Raw genomic sequence first — 14,126 nt, 5'->3', positions numbered from 1 at the left:
TAACATTTATATTCGAAGATAATTATTTTAAAATAAAAGAATTTTCAAGTGTTTCATATTCGACGATACTAGCGACCATTCTTGAAATTATCTAGTACATGTGTGATAATCTGTTGGCTACACTGAATTGTACTTTGAAATTTAATTAAATAAAAGAATACAGTTTTCAGAAGTGTGTAATCGTTTCTTCAACCGATTTTGTAGGTTTTATATGGAGTTAATCTATTAAAGATAGTTAAATGAAATTGACTGAAATAAGTCAAATTTATAATCAAATATTACAAGAAAAATACTCATTTCATCATGTGGTTAGAAGAATATGATAGTTTTGCTGAATTATGTCGAGGCTATTTACCATATTATTTATTAATAGTCTTGCCAATTTTTATTATTATCTCTCCGGTTAATCCTGTGGCAGCATCACACGAATTTCCAGTCTATCGCATGCATCAACATGATTTGCACGGAATTCCGCATGGTAACAATCGTTGATTATATATTTTTTTAACTTTACATTCTAATTAACATATTTATTCCATTTTTAACCTTTCCTCCAAGAACATTTTTTTTCTATTTTCTTTTTTTTTTTTTTAATGAGAAATATTGATGTTTAATTATTTACCACACAATGTACAATTTAGCTAACTTGAGTTAAATATATTTTTTTTTTTTTTTGAAAGAGAAGAGTTCATATTTCCTGATAAAAAATTCTAATTATTTCTCTTAGGTTGCAGAAGTGCTTCCATTTCATTAGAAGCAAGATCGCTCATCGGATGGAGTACTTCCAGGCACTGTGTTATTACTAAAGCGTTAGATCTTACACCCAGCATGTTTCAATCCATTAAGAACAAAGCTGGAGCTTTGGTTATCATTTTACCTGAGAAATTAAATGAGTTAACATTCGATGAGAAACAGGTTATTATCTAATTTTGAACACATTATTTTATATATATATATATATCATAATTTTTTGTTTTTTTAATATAAATATCTTTAATATCAAACATCTCTTCATCTATAGCATATTATGGATTTAGAAAAATCTATGCTGTCAGACACAGAAACTCCAATTCCTGTTTATTTTGCAACTTGGCATCCGGATCTTCAAAGGATTTTAGATGATATCACAGATGGATCTGTGACAGATGAAAAATCTCATTCTGCAGCAGAAGCTATATTTAATTCCATTTCTGCTAGTGGTTATCAAGTAGTTGTTGCATCAAGTCAACCTATGGTTAGAAATGATGCTAAAATAGCAATATTACATGGAAAATTAACAGGAACCGGAGCGGAAGAAAAATTACCTACTATAGCAATAGTTACACATTACGATAGCGCAAGTGTAGCGCCGGTTAGTATAAGAGAGATAGGATTTTATTTATATTATATTAAACTTATTTAAAATCATTTCTTTTATTATTATAAAATTATTATATAAGATTTACATTTTATACTCATGTATAGGAATTATCTTTTGGAGCAGACAGCAATGCATCCGGTGTGGCGATGTTATTAGAATTGGCTAGATTATTTTCTGCGTTGTATTCCAGTGGACGATCAAGACCCCACTATAATCTTGTTTTCATTGCTACTGGAGCAGGGAAATTAAATTATCAAGGTAGTAAAAAATGGTTGGAAGATCAATTGGATGGACTTGAAGGATCTGTTATTCAAGTAATATTTTCCTGCATCGTATAGATAATTTATATTATTTTAATAATATATACATATATATAATTAAAATGCAATTCATTTCAGGATGCAGCCTATGTTATATGTCTTGATACACTTTCTGCAACAAATAATCTTTATATGCATGTCTCAAAACCACCAAAAGAAAATTCATCTGGAGGAATGTTTTGTAAACAATTAAAATCTGTAGCAGATTCTTCAAATACGGTACACGTTGAAGGCGTACATAAGAAAATAAATCTTGCAGAAGAAACATTAGCTTGGGAACACGAAAGATTTAGTATTAGAAGATTGCCAGCAGCTACACTGTCCACATTGAAAAGCCATGAAGATCCTGCCAGAAATACTATTTTGGATATAATGGAAGAAGGACAAATCGATAGATTGTACAAAAACACTCAAGTGATTGCAGAGGCATTAGCAAGGCACATTTACAATCTAAGCTCTAACCATATATTTGCAGATTCTTTGGTAGGCTCTTTTTTTTTTATTCAACTAAATAAAATATATTTATTCGTTGATATAAAAATAAGTATTTATAATTATGAACATATATATATATATAAGAATTAATATCCTCTCTATACAGGAAGTATCTAAAGAATCACTATCGTTGTGGTTTACGTACTTGGCATCTCAACCAAGAGCCGCTCCATTGTTAGTTGATAAAAATAACCTGTTAATTGCAACATTGAAAGAATCTATGTCACGATATCTTGGAGATGTTAAAGTCACATTACATGGGCCTGATAAGCAAGATCCAGAATTTATATTTTATGATGTTACTAAAGCAGTGCTAAATGTATACAGGTATAAAATCATTTGTTATATTTTACATATGCGAGAAGTAGATTATTAATTTTATTTACATTCTATCGACTCTTCATTTCAGTGTAAAACCAGCCGTATTTGATCTTTTCCTTACTGTTGCCATTATCATGTATCTGGGATTGATATATGTGATAGTACACAACTTCCCACGTGCTTTTAATCTAGCAATTAGACTTTCTACAAAAGGCAAGTCATCTTAAGCTTATATCATGATTCTAGAATGCCAAAGCAATAGTCACAAACATTTATTTATTGAAAAAATTCGTCATTAGCCAATGTACTCGAAGAAATGAGATACATGTACTTTTGATAAAAATAATTCGAAAAAAATGATTGAATAAAATTAAGGTGGACGCATAGAAAAGATATATACAATACTTTTTGATCAATCTGTATATTATACAGTTCATTTATAAGATTCATAATATAATTATTTTGGTTTACTTAATTTTTGTGTTTGGCAATTCAGATACTTACATAAACTTGGAGACAAAAGGAAAATAGATAGCTATTTTGTGTTGTATATATATATATACGTGTGTGTTACTTATTAAAATGAAATAAATTATGAAGTCTGCTACAATAATAAGAGCATACAAAAAGAGTATAATTAACACTCAATTATATATCCTGAAATACCATCCCTCAAAGTTAAGAAAAACACTATAACGAAATACAAAAAAGAAAAAAGGGGGAAAAACTATCGTGATCGTCGTGTTCCTTGTTAATTTTTTCTTTAAATATGTATCTCAGCAACTTATATGTAATATGACAGCAAGCAGATTCCTTATCACCGTTTATAGTTTTTTTTTGGGGGGGGGAGAGGGGAAATCAACGTTCACGATATTATTTTGCGTGTACATAAAGAGGAATCATGAATCATTAAGGTTTATAAAATGTTCATTAGACTTTATTAAATAGATAGAAAATGATTAAAACAAATAGTGCAATATGCAATTGACAGCTACTTTATATTATATGAAAGTATAAATAAGAAGATTAAATGTATTATTATGGATCTATTGATTCAATAAAAGACACAAGAGGAAACATTCATAATAAATATTAGCTGCTTTAGAAAGATACCTGTTACTTTAATAATGAAACTTTTACTAAGAATTATTTTAATTTGAAAACTTGTTGCAAAAGACTAAATATACATGCATGGTTAGTTCTGCTTCAATTATATAATATAGCTGTATGTATACTTGCATTGGAATCAAGTTGAATGTCTACCAATGATTTGATTATTTTAAAATCTTCGATGATATATTGGATGATATTGCTACTTAATAAAAAAACTGATTCAAATGAAATATCACTGCGAAATTGTGTTTTTATAATACTCATTTAAAAATTCATTAATTTTGTATACTTTTATATACACGAACGGCAATTTTCATTCATTAAATATATTCTGTGATTTTTGCAACGTAAATTAAATGTTAAACAAGCGCATTTTTAATAAAAGCATTTAAAAAAAGATTACGATAAAAATTAGTGTTTATGTAAAATCAGATGATGATAATAAAGATTGCATATAAATAGAAATAATTATTAACATAATAAAATAACAAATGTATACCGATCTAAAGCCAAATAATCTATGATACTAAGTTAATTAATGCTATTTCGAGCAGTATGAACTTTCAAAATTAAAGAGAAGAAATCATAGTGAATATTATAGAAGGGCATGCGCTCTAATGAATTTGAGTGATATCTCAAATAGAAATTACTTTAAATACCTTACAGAAATCACTTTTGTTATCCTCATATGTCAACGAAATCTGATAATCTTGCACAGATTCCACTAAATGTAGATCCAAATTCCATCATATGTGATCTAGGAGATTTCCATGAACCCTATGAGATGCGAAGACCGCTATTACTGAGACACTTTCAATTGATAACATTTCATATCCAAATCCATCCTCTCCATACTGACAGTGTTCACATAATAAATCCAAGTCATCCTCCTCTCAATAAAATCCGTCCATTATTTTCACTTAAATAATCCAATATTCCAAAAATCCTCCATGTATACTAATTTATCCTGCAAGCCAATCCTAATGCCAAGTCCTGTCCTTGAGCCATGTTTGTTGTAAAATATAATTTCAGGATATTGAGTTTTTCTAAAATCTATGGATGTAGTCCAAGAAGAAAAATTGTCTTTTCGAATCCTCTTCATACACTAAGTTTCGAAGATACATAATACGTTGGAATTAATAAATGTTGCACAGATAAAAAATGTTTCACTTAATTTCAAATAGTAAGAGATACTAGTATAAACCATGAGAATAGTAAAAATTACTGATAGAAATAAGCAAAACGAAATTAATATCATACGAAGTAATTTATCAGAGCAACTGTCTAAACGCGAAAAAGACTATCCCAATCATATACACCTATACTATTATATATATATATATATATAAATATACAAAACATCCTATGTACACCTACTATTTGGAGTTTTTTCAATCTAATTAAAGTTAGCAATCTTTTTCATTTCTTTGAAAATACTTAAAGAATATCTAGCAAAATATGTGATTTGTTGATCACGAAGAAAAAAGAAAATCATATTATCTCCCGGCAGCTAACAAATTCGATACAAATGGATATACTTTTGATATGATTATATATCCTGTGAATAAATTTGTTTAAATCAAAAAAAAGACAAGTTGACATTCCATTACCAGTTTGACCGTTCACAAAGTTATGAATAAATTCAAAAAAAGCAATTTGTCAATGAGAACTTGATGAATTACATAACACTCAATCTAAGAAAACTTAAAGCACATGAATGTTGAAACTGCTGAAAGTTCACATTGCTTTTTTTCCTTTCCATTCACCGACATTAACAGCACTTTTAAGGCACAAGCAAACATAATTTAAATGTAATTCGAAAAAAAAAATAAAAAAAAAAAAAAATAAAAAAAGTATGGACGATCGATTTGACTCCTTGTAATGGATTTGCCAACGTTTCCTGATGAAAATCCAGCTAAATGTGAATCCTCGAATGAAATGCACTGTGCTCTTAATTCATTCCTTTCCTTATCCTCAAATTCCTCTTGAAAGTATCCTTAATGTCTCATTACTTTGATTCTCATTTAATCCTTTTATAACTTATGCTCCACACAAAATCCATCCAAAACGCATTCCATTTTATCCCACCGTCAAGCACGAACGTGTATTATATCCATCCAAGAAGTAAGATCGTGTCGATTTGAGTTTTTCATTCATTGTGTTACAATCCAATCCAATATACAAAAGAAGAAAAAATACATTAGTCTCTTAGACAAGAATAATTAAAGATAAACATAAATATTATAAGTGCAAAAATAACCCTTGTGATCTAAAGAAGTGTTCAATTTAATCAAAATAACGACGTAATAGATATACGTAATAAAGTTAAATTGTAACTAATAACGCGAGAGATATATATATGAAAGAGAAATTGAAACGTGTTTTTACAAATCTGAATAAATGTAAGATCACAGGATTAATTTGCAATATATTTTGATATTTAACAAAAGAATCAATTATTATTTTCCACTTGTAATGCTAAACATATTGGACAAAAGGCAGTTTTTTAAAAATGTGTAATTCTAAGCATCATTACGCACGTCATTAAAAATACAACATTTGAAATAATGTTAACAAAGTTTAGAAGCATTGAAATTGATTAAAAAAAAAAAGAAAAAGAAAAAGATTCAGCGCAATTGGATTATTTATCCATTATGAATGTATTTTTTTTTTTTTTAGAATAATGTAAATTTGATTTAGATTTTAATGTTAATTTTGAAAATTAAATAGGCTTTAATGCATACGTATATGCACACCTACAAATTTATATATATATATATATATGTATATGTATAAAAGGAAAACCAATAACACAAAAGAAATGAGAGAAAGTAAAAATGGCTAAAAAGAATAATTAAAGATGTTGCTATTAATTACAGATATTACAATTTTTTGTATTATTAGCCAATAGATCACTTTCTCTCTCATCAATAAGAACATAGAAATGCAGGTGGATAAAATGCTTTAGCTGGATATTATATGTGCGTATGTCAGGACAATTGAAATCCTTGTAACAAAACTTAAGAAAATGTGTTTACTTGGAATTTTTACAAGTCGCAATTCTAATACGGTAAAATAAATTTACCATCATCATCATCATCATCATCATCATCATCATCATCATCTACCATCAACAATCACTTAATTCATCATATTTATAGACATTTCAAAGATTATATTCTCTTTTTATGCCAAATCTCAACAGAAATTTTGTATTTTTTAAATTAGATATCCGTAGGCATACATGCACCACTGTCCAGTTTATACAATTCATTTGCTCATTAGAATATTTATATACAATGAAGAATTTTAATTATACTACATCAAATATTAAAGTATCTAGATTTAATGATCATTTGAATAGAAATAAACAGTGAAAATATAATCTCTACAGTTGTAACATTTTGCCTACCCATAATTATATAATTAGTGTTATATATTAATTAAGTTTAGCTGGATTATAACAATAAACAAGATGATTTGAAATATTTAAAAAGGCAATGTGTAAAACTGTATCCCAATAATATTTCCATAATGAGTATAATATAAATAATATCAATTAGTTGGAATTTTTTTCATTATTCCTATTCGCGAATATATTTTTTGTTTTTGTTTTACTAATTAAAATAAAAAAAATAGAGAAATAAGTTGAAGATTATTATAATTGTTACAAAATGTATTTTATATCTAAGAAAAAAAAAAAAAAAAAGAAAAAAAAGAAAACCCATATCATGCAAAATTTGTATCAGTATCTTTTTTTTTTTTTTTTAAAAAAAGATACATGGTTTTAAAGCAAATGTAGATTTATATAAGTGGTAATTTGGCAGTTTGAAAAAAATGTCTAATGTGTGTGTGTGAATTATGTATGTGTATATATACTTATATAAAATTTGCTGGAAAAAAAAAAACACTCACAAACTTTTATAGTAACATAATTTGGTTCTATAGTGAATGAAAACAAATTATGGGATATATATATATATATCAAATAAAACAGTAATAATTATGACATGCAACAGTTTTGTATGCAATAATTTATAATCAAAATATCTCAGTAGTACCTTCAGTGAAAAATATTAAGGGAAAAATATTAGTACGAAAATTTTGTAATATAAAATTTAAACTAATGGCATAATTATAGAAAGAATATAAAAGTTTATAAAATTAATATATAAACTAGCCAAAAAAAAAAAAAAAAAAAGAAAGAAATACAATTGATATTTATCAAGATTCAATATGAGAAAAATATATGTATGTATATATAATGATACATACTTTGAATGCTTTTATCAAAATTATGTTCTAATACTGTAGTTATTTACGTTAGATTGTTTTGAAAGCCAGATTTCATTTTCGAAATGATTTCTTTATATCATAGATGGTAATATAATTTTGCCATTAGCTTAATATAAAGCATACAAAGATTAAAAATAAAAAAAAAAAAAAACCTATTAAATCTTAATAGGTTAGACAAAATTTCAGTGTAATATGTTTATTTTGACAAAATTTCGATAAATAATTATGAATGATTAAAAAAATCTCACACTGGATTTGGTACTGTAATATGCCTACCGGATTCTACAGTAACTAGTGTATTATTAAAAAATATACTGCAGATCATTGAATGTGAATAATTACACTGATTGTTTGGAAGCATCAAACATTCTGTTGCAGATGTAATTAATCAATGTATGATCATTGAAGGTGGATCGTCAATCCCTTTACTAACGGTACTTCAAAATTGTTACATGCTTTATAAGTAATTATGAAGAGAACCAGTTTGAAAATATAAAGGAATGTATTTTATAATGTACAAGTGACCTAACTGGTGTAGTTTTGCATATTTGTTGATTAACAGTCGATTATGAGCACAATTCCTTTTCATTGTTATTATGAAACTTGCTATTGAAACTTATTATACTTTATGATTATTTGGGATATCATATTATTGCTGATTCAATTATCAACAATATCAAAATTAAAAATAAAAGTCACAAATTTGTGGTTGTTATGTTTTCTATGCAAGAGGAATGTGCCCAATTCATATACCGAATATATCAGAATATTCTAGTTATGTCAGAAAAGACATTTTTATAATCCTTATAAAGTCTAATTGGATTGAAATTTTTATATAATCAAATTTTAAATCAGCAATAATAAAACATGGTAAAGCAAATATCAATAAACATTTACTTATATTACCATGTGAAACATATACGTACACACTAGTCGTACGATCGAGATTTGGAGTGGGATCTTGAACGCGAGTAATTACGCCGCAACGGTGAATATGTAGGAGAACCACGACGTCTTGGACTATAGCTTCGTGAACGGCTTCTACCCCTTTCTCTATCCTCACTACGTCCTCTGTCGCCACTGTTGTGATCTTCTTTAACGCGTATATATGCCACTTCACCCTACACAATTCAAATATAAACAAAATATAACAAAAACACAAGGATATTTTTCAATTTACTTCGCATTCACAAAATAATATATATATATATATACTTATAAAAGATCAACATACCTCATGAGACCTAAATCTTGAATCATCAAGTTTTTTCACTGCATATTTCATATCTTCGTAGCGCAAAAATTCAACAACTCCTGTTCCATCTTTATATACATCTGCAAAGCAGACATCACCAGCTTCTCGCATATGATCTTTTAAGTCTTGCCAACTTCCAGATGGAGGTAAACCAGTAACAAGCACTCTATATTGAGAACGTCTTGCTGGTGGACCACGTCCTCGAGAGTTACTCATTTCGCCTCGTCCTCCCCTACCGGTATCTCCTGCTCCACGACCTCCACGGAAATTATTACTTGGACCGCCACCTCTTGGAAATTCAACTCTCAATCGGTAACCGTCATAATCATATCCATCTCTGGCGTGTACAGCATCTTCAGCATCTCTACAAGAAAGACACCAATTTTATAATGAATAAATATGTTCATAATTTTACAAATATAAATATAGCAAGAGATGATCATAAATTTTAATAAAAAAAATAATGTTTAATATTATTATTGACAAAATAATGATAATTTATTAATTATTATTATTATATATCAAGAAAAGTGGATATATAAACAATGGTAAATAGAATTTGATTAATTCATCAACTGCAATTAATTTATCAATGTTACCTTGGATCGTCAAATTCGACGAACGCGAACGGTGGTCCCCTACGATTTTTTAAATCCACAAACGTAACTTTTCCAAACTTATAGAAAAGATCTTGAATATCTTTTGTTCTTATGTCTGGAGGTAAATTGCCTACGTAAATCCTACACTCGTTTCTACCTCCGTGAGACATGTTGCAATCTTCTTTTTTCTAAAAGCCACTATTTTATTACAAAATTATTCGTTGATAATGTTCCACGTATAATATGATATTGTATCAACGATATCCTGATACTCTTCGCTGTTGTAATAAACAAAATGGAGGTACCGGCTGAAGAAGAGGATGGAAAATTCTTCGAGAAAATCACAGAATAAGATATTGGTTAGTAAAAAATTACTTTTATCATCGGTTATAGAAAAAGTTAAGAGAAACAAGATTTGTAGACGAAGTTTATAATAATCAAAGCACAACCTGGTAGTCAATTTAGGAACTTATTCAAATTTAACTGGCAACGAATTGAATTTGATTAATTGAAATGAAACTGTAATATATATATATATACATATATATATATATATATCTATATCTATATATACAAAATAAATTATATACACATATATATATAACTTTTATTAAACTTTAATTGGTTATAATACGTAAATTCACAAATTATTCATAAGTATGTCATTATGTAATAAATTTTAAGACAGTTAATGAAAATCATTAACAACGCATGAAAATGATATCTAACTCAACAAATTTTTTCATTATTTTTTCTTTTTTGTTTTATTCTACGTTAATATCAAGTTTTTTTAGACTTACTTTATTTAAGATCAAATTTCTTGTATAACTAAATTTATTTTTATATTTATTTAGTTACTGAATCATATTTTAAACACAAAATGTCTCGTGTAACTGTTATCAATAACTAACTGTATTCTGATATTAACCAATCAATGGGAAGGTAAAATATGTAGTTACATTTAAACTGGACTTGAACTTTTTGTTAACGAGATGGTGCTGCAGAAGACTAAGCATTTTGTAAATTCTATAGAACGTTTTATCATAGTATCTCATTAATGTTGTGACGTGTTATATTTTTTTAACTAAATCTTAAAGATATTTTGATTGTACAAATTAATAAAGAACAGCGGACACTTTAGGTAATTCGATGCTGGATATATTATATGTTGAAGTCGTTCGACTATTGCTGAATCTTATAAGATGACGAGGTTAGGTACATACCTCTTCGTTTATTTTACCTTTGGTTAATAGGGCATAATGTCAAAGTTTAGAATTTACCGTTTATGATAAATCGTAAACTTCTTCGTAATATTTTTCAATTAAGTATTAAGTTTTACATTTCACTATATTATTGAATAAGTATATAGATAATTATAGAGATAATTTTTCAACTATTACCTTACATATCTACAACCTTGAATTTCTATTGATAATACTTTAATTACACGTCAAATTATTGTCATTCTGTTTAAATCATCCATATTTTTCTTTCCGGAATATAGATCAAGATAATCAGATTATATTTCTATCTGAATTATTTGGATGTGCGTTACAAAGTTTCATTTTTAAGATAAGAAAGTATTATTGTGTAATACATTTGTAATGATTCCTAGATATCATCATTAATCGTTTTTGGATATATGCAGCAACTATTGTGTAGTATTCAACTATCATCCCCTGAGTTGAAACTAGAATATAAATAGACATTACATTGATACTTTAGAAGAATAAAATGATGCAAGATGAGGATCTTGGGGGTCCAGCTAGACGGAATATTTTTATTCAAACAATATCAAAAATATCACAGGTTAGTAATATCTATTTTAATAGTAATTATTTCATTATCCAAATATAATTTCGCGTAAGATAATTAACACGTTCCCTTTGCCACGTTTACCGTTTTCAATGCATGTTACAATACATTTGTACGTCAAGCTGAATTTTTTAATTTGAGATGTTTTCATCTACAAATAATTGCTAGTAACACTATCTTATGTAACGTAATGATGTTTACAATCATTTTTAAATCATATAACGCGAAAATAGTACACGCAACATGGCAATTAGTTATGTATAAATTATAATAGTTAAATAGCACAAAATACTACAAAATAGATAACAATCTTTTGTAATAATTGTCTCATACTTATGCATTGATTTTTTTTTAAACCAAATTTATCACTATATGAAAATATAAGTCAAATATATTACATATTTACTATTTCCTATACACTTTTCAACATAATTTTTATTTCAATTGTTCAAAGTGAAATGAATTTCATTTATTAGTGTTATTTTTTAAACGCATTTTGTCGTCGTCTTAATATTTATAATTATGAAGATAATATTATATATTTTCCCAAACACAAGAAAAAAAAATACAGATATTTATAGAAAATAATTAAACTTATTACCGTGTACCGAAATTGGTATACGTGACCTAGAAATGACATCTCTTCATAAACAGCATGGCAGGGAACATGTTAAAAATATTTTTTTATATAATATTTCATTTATATTTAATATCTTATGAAATAAATTGAAATAAAATATGTTTGTTACTTTATAGGCACATCAGCGATATTTAGACTTATGGACTCCACATGTTATATCAAGATGGCTTTTTGCTTTACTTCTAGTAGCCATTTTTTTTCTACGTGTGTTCCTTACTCAGGTAAATATACATTTTGTGTAATTGATCATTAATGAAATTGAGTTTATTGATATTATTTTATTAATAATATTCATAACATTTATATATCCTTTTTTTAGGGGTGGTATATAGTAACATATGCATTAGGAATTTATCACTTGAATTTATTCATAGCATTCCTTACACCGAAGATAGATCCTGCAATGGATTTGGATGGTAGTTTTTTTTTTTTTTTTAAATAGATTTATCATAGTAATATGATATTTAAAATGATTCTAGATATAAATATTTGTTTAATAATATTTTCATAGACATTGAAGGCCCAGAATTACCTACAAGGGCCAATGAAGAATTCAGGCCATTTATAAGGAGATTGCCTGAATTTAAATTTTGGTACTCCGTGACAAAATCAACAATTGTTGCTATGATATGCACTTTCTTTGATTTCTTTAATATACCTGTATTTTGGCCAATATTAGTTATGTATTTCATAACATTATTCTGCATTACAATGAAGCGTCAAATTAAGGTAAGATTTTTCATCATATCTATTTTTTCAAGTCTTCTTTGTAGAAAAAGTAAAATAAATAAAAATTTAAAAATAGATTTTTTTTTTTTAATTTAGTTACGATTAATTCAAACTAATGTATCAACTTATGCATATGAATTACTTTCAGCATATGATCAAGTACAGATATTTGCCTTTTACTCATGGAAAACCAAAGTATCAGAATCATGAGAACACTTCAAGATTAATACCAACGAACTGAATAGTTGGATAAAAATGCTTGTTCATACAAGTGCATAAATAAAGATTTCAATTTTCCAAGCATCATCGGATGAAGAAACAAGTGAAATTTTACTATGAAACATTTTTTTTATGATGCTACGTATGAATAAGTTCATTTCCTTCTATTAGGAAAAGATTATTCTATACAAGCATTATTCCAAAATATCATGTTATGCAGTATATAAACTGAATCACATCGTAATATATGTGTATTATAAAACTTGTACAAAGTATTGTTAGGTCTTACGTAAATGTGGACATGATAACAATATGAACAATTATGCAGTTGTTAATATAATATTAAATTATCACTGAATGTAAAAAATTAATTCATATACATAGAATTCACAATAATGTTTCAGATCCATTTCTTAACTTTATAATATTGTTGTTGTTTTTTTTTTATCATGTTTTTTATATACACAAATATAACATGCACCAAACATAAAATTCCTTGTTTAAATCGAAGCAAGCCATTTTATGCATATGCACACATATATATATATATATATATACATATATTTTTTTTTGTTCTCATAATTTTTATTTTATATTATATTTTTACATAGAATTTAGCAATGTAATAAATTAATGAGTCCGTGAGTCATGTGATTCTTCCGTGTACTATGTTGACTTTAATATGAACGATTGATTGAACCCGACGCGTAAAATGAAAAATTTCTTTTATTAAACATTTGCATATTTTTGATAAATTTCTTACAGTTAACTTAAAATAATAATTTCATATAGAAATAAAACTTTTGTATATATATATTTCTAAAAAAAGAAATTTTTTAAACATTAAATTTTGTAATGTTGCTTTGTGTGGTATTTTATAAAACAATCACCAAGATGCATCCTTGGCTTGTCGGGGCAAGTATCACAGTAATATGTAGTTTGGTGTCTTTCGCCAAATTTCATT

At 27.0% G+C, this 14,126-nt stretch overlaps 3 protein-coding genes across 8 annotated transcripts; 2 read left to right on the top strand and 1 right to left on the bottom strand.

Moving 5' to 3' along the window:
• The first annotated feature begins 101 nt into the window (after positions 1–101).
• Positions 102–3,133, top strand: LOC107064614 (BOS complex subunit NCLN). Its single transcript, XM_015317489.2, has 7 exons — positions 102–478; positions 728–915; positions 1,022–1,351; positions 1,465–1,674; positions 1,759–2,163; positions 2,282–2,502; positions 2,585–3,133. Exons 1-7 carry the CDS (start codon positions 304–306, stop codon positions 2,721–2,723), a joined length of 1,668 nt encoding a protein of 555 aa, XP_015172975.1. The 5' UTR covers positions 102–303; the 3' UTR covers positions 2,724–3,133.
• A 3,804-nt stretch (positions 3,134–6,937) lies between these two features.
• On the bottom strand, positions 6,938–10,001 carry SF2 (splicing factor 2). The gene is made up of 3 exons (XM_015317471.2): positions 9,760–10,001; positions 9,140–9,524; positions 6,938–9,026 (listed from the first exon to the last, which is right to left on the bottom strand). The coding sequence occupies exons 1-3, from the start codon at positions 9,927–9,929 to the stop codon at positions 8,835–8,837; spliced, it is 747 nt and encodes a 248-aa protein (XP_015172957.1). The 5' UTR covers positions 9,930–10,001; the 3' UTR covers positions 6,938–8,834.
• Positions 9,985–13,529, top strand: LOC107064608 (protein RER1). Of its 6 annotated transcripts, none has more exons than XM_015317476.2 (6): positions 9,985–10,118; positions 11,375–11,568; positions 12,331–12,435; positions 12,534–12,630; positions 12,726–12,943; positions 13,092–13,529. In XM_015317476.2, the coding sequence occupies exons 2-6, from the start codon at positions 11,494–11,496 to the stop codon at positions 13,182–13,184; spliced, it is 588 nt and encodes a 195-aa protein (XP_015172962.1). In that variant the 5' UTR covers positions 9,985–10,118; positions 11,375–11,493; the 3' UTR covers positions 13,185–13,529. The 6 variants fall into 6 exon arrangements, with proteins under 6 accessions (XP_015172962.1, XP_015172961.1, XP_089029801.1 ...); XM_015317475.2 differs by lacking the exon at positions 9,985–10,118 and adding an exon at positions 10,742–10,900; XM_089173675.1 differs by lacking the exon at positions 9,985–10,118 and adding an exon at positions 10,747–10,969 and having other exon boundaries at positions 11,408–11,568.
• The last annotated feature ends 597 nt before the right edge of the window (positions 13,530–14,126 follow it).

Source organism: Polistes dominula, unplaced genomic scaffold (assembly GCF_049000335.1).
Source record: "Polistes dominula isolate Pdom_NZ unplaced genomic scaffold, Pdom_raw_medaka contig_33, whole genome shotgun sequence".
In the NCBI taxonomy this organism is placed as follows: domain Eukaryota; kingdom Metazoa; phylum Arthropoda; class Insecta; order Hymenoptera; family Vespidae; genus Polistes; species Polistes dominula.
This window is presented reverse-complemented; position numbering and strand designations above follow the sequence as displayed.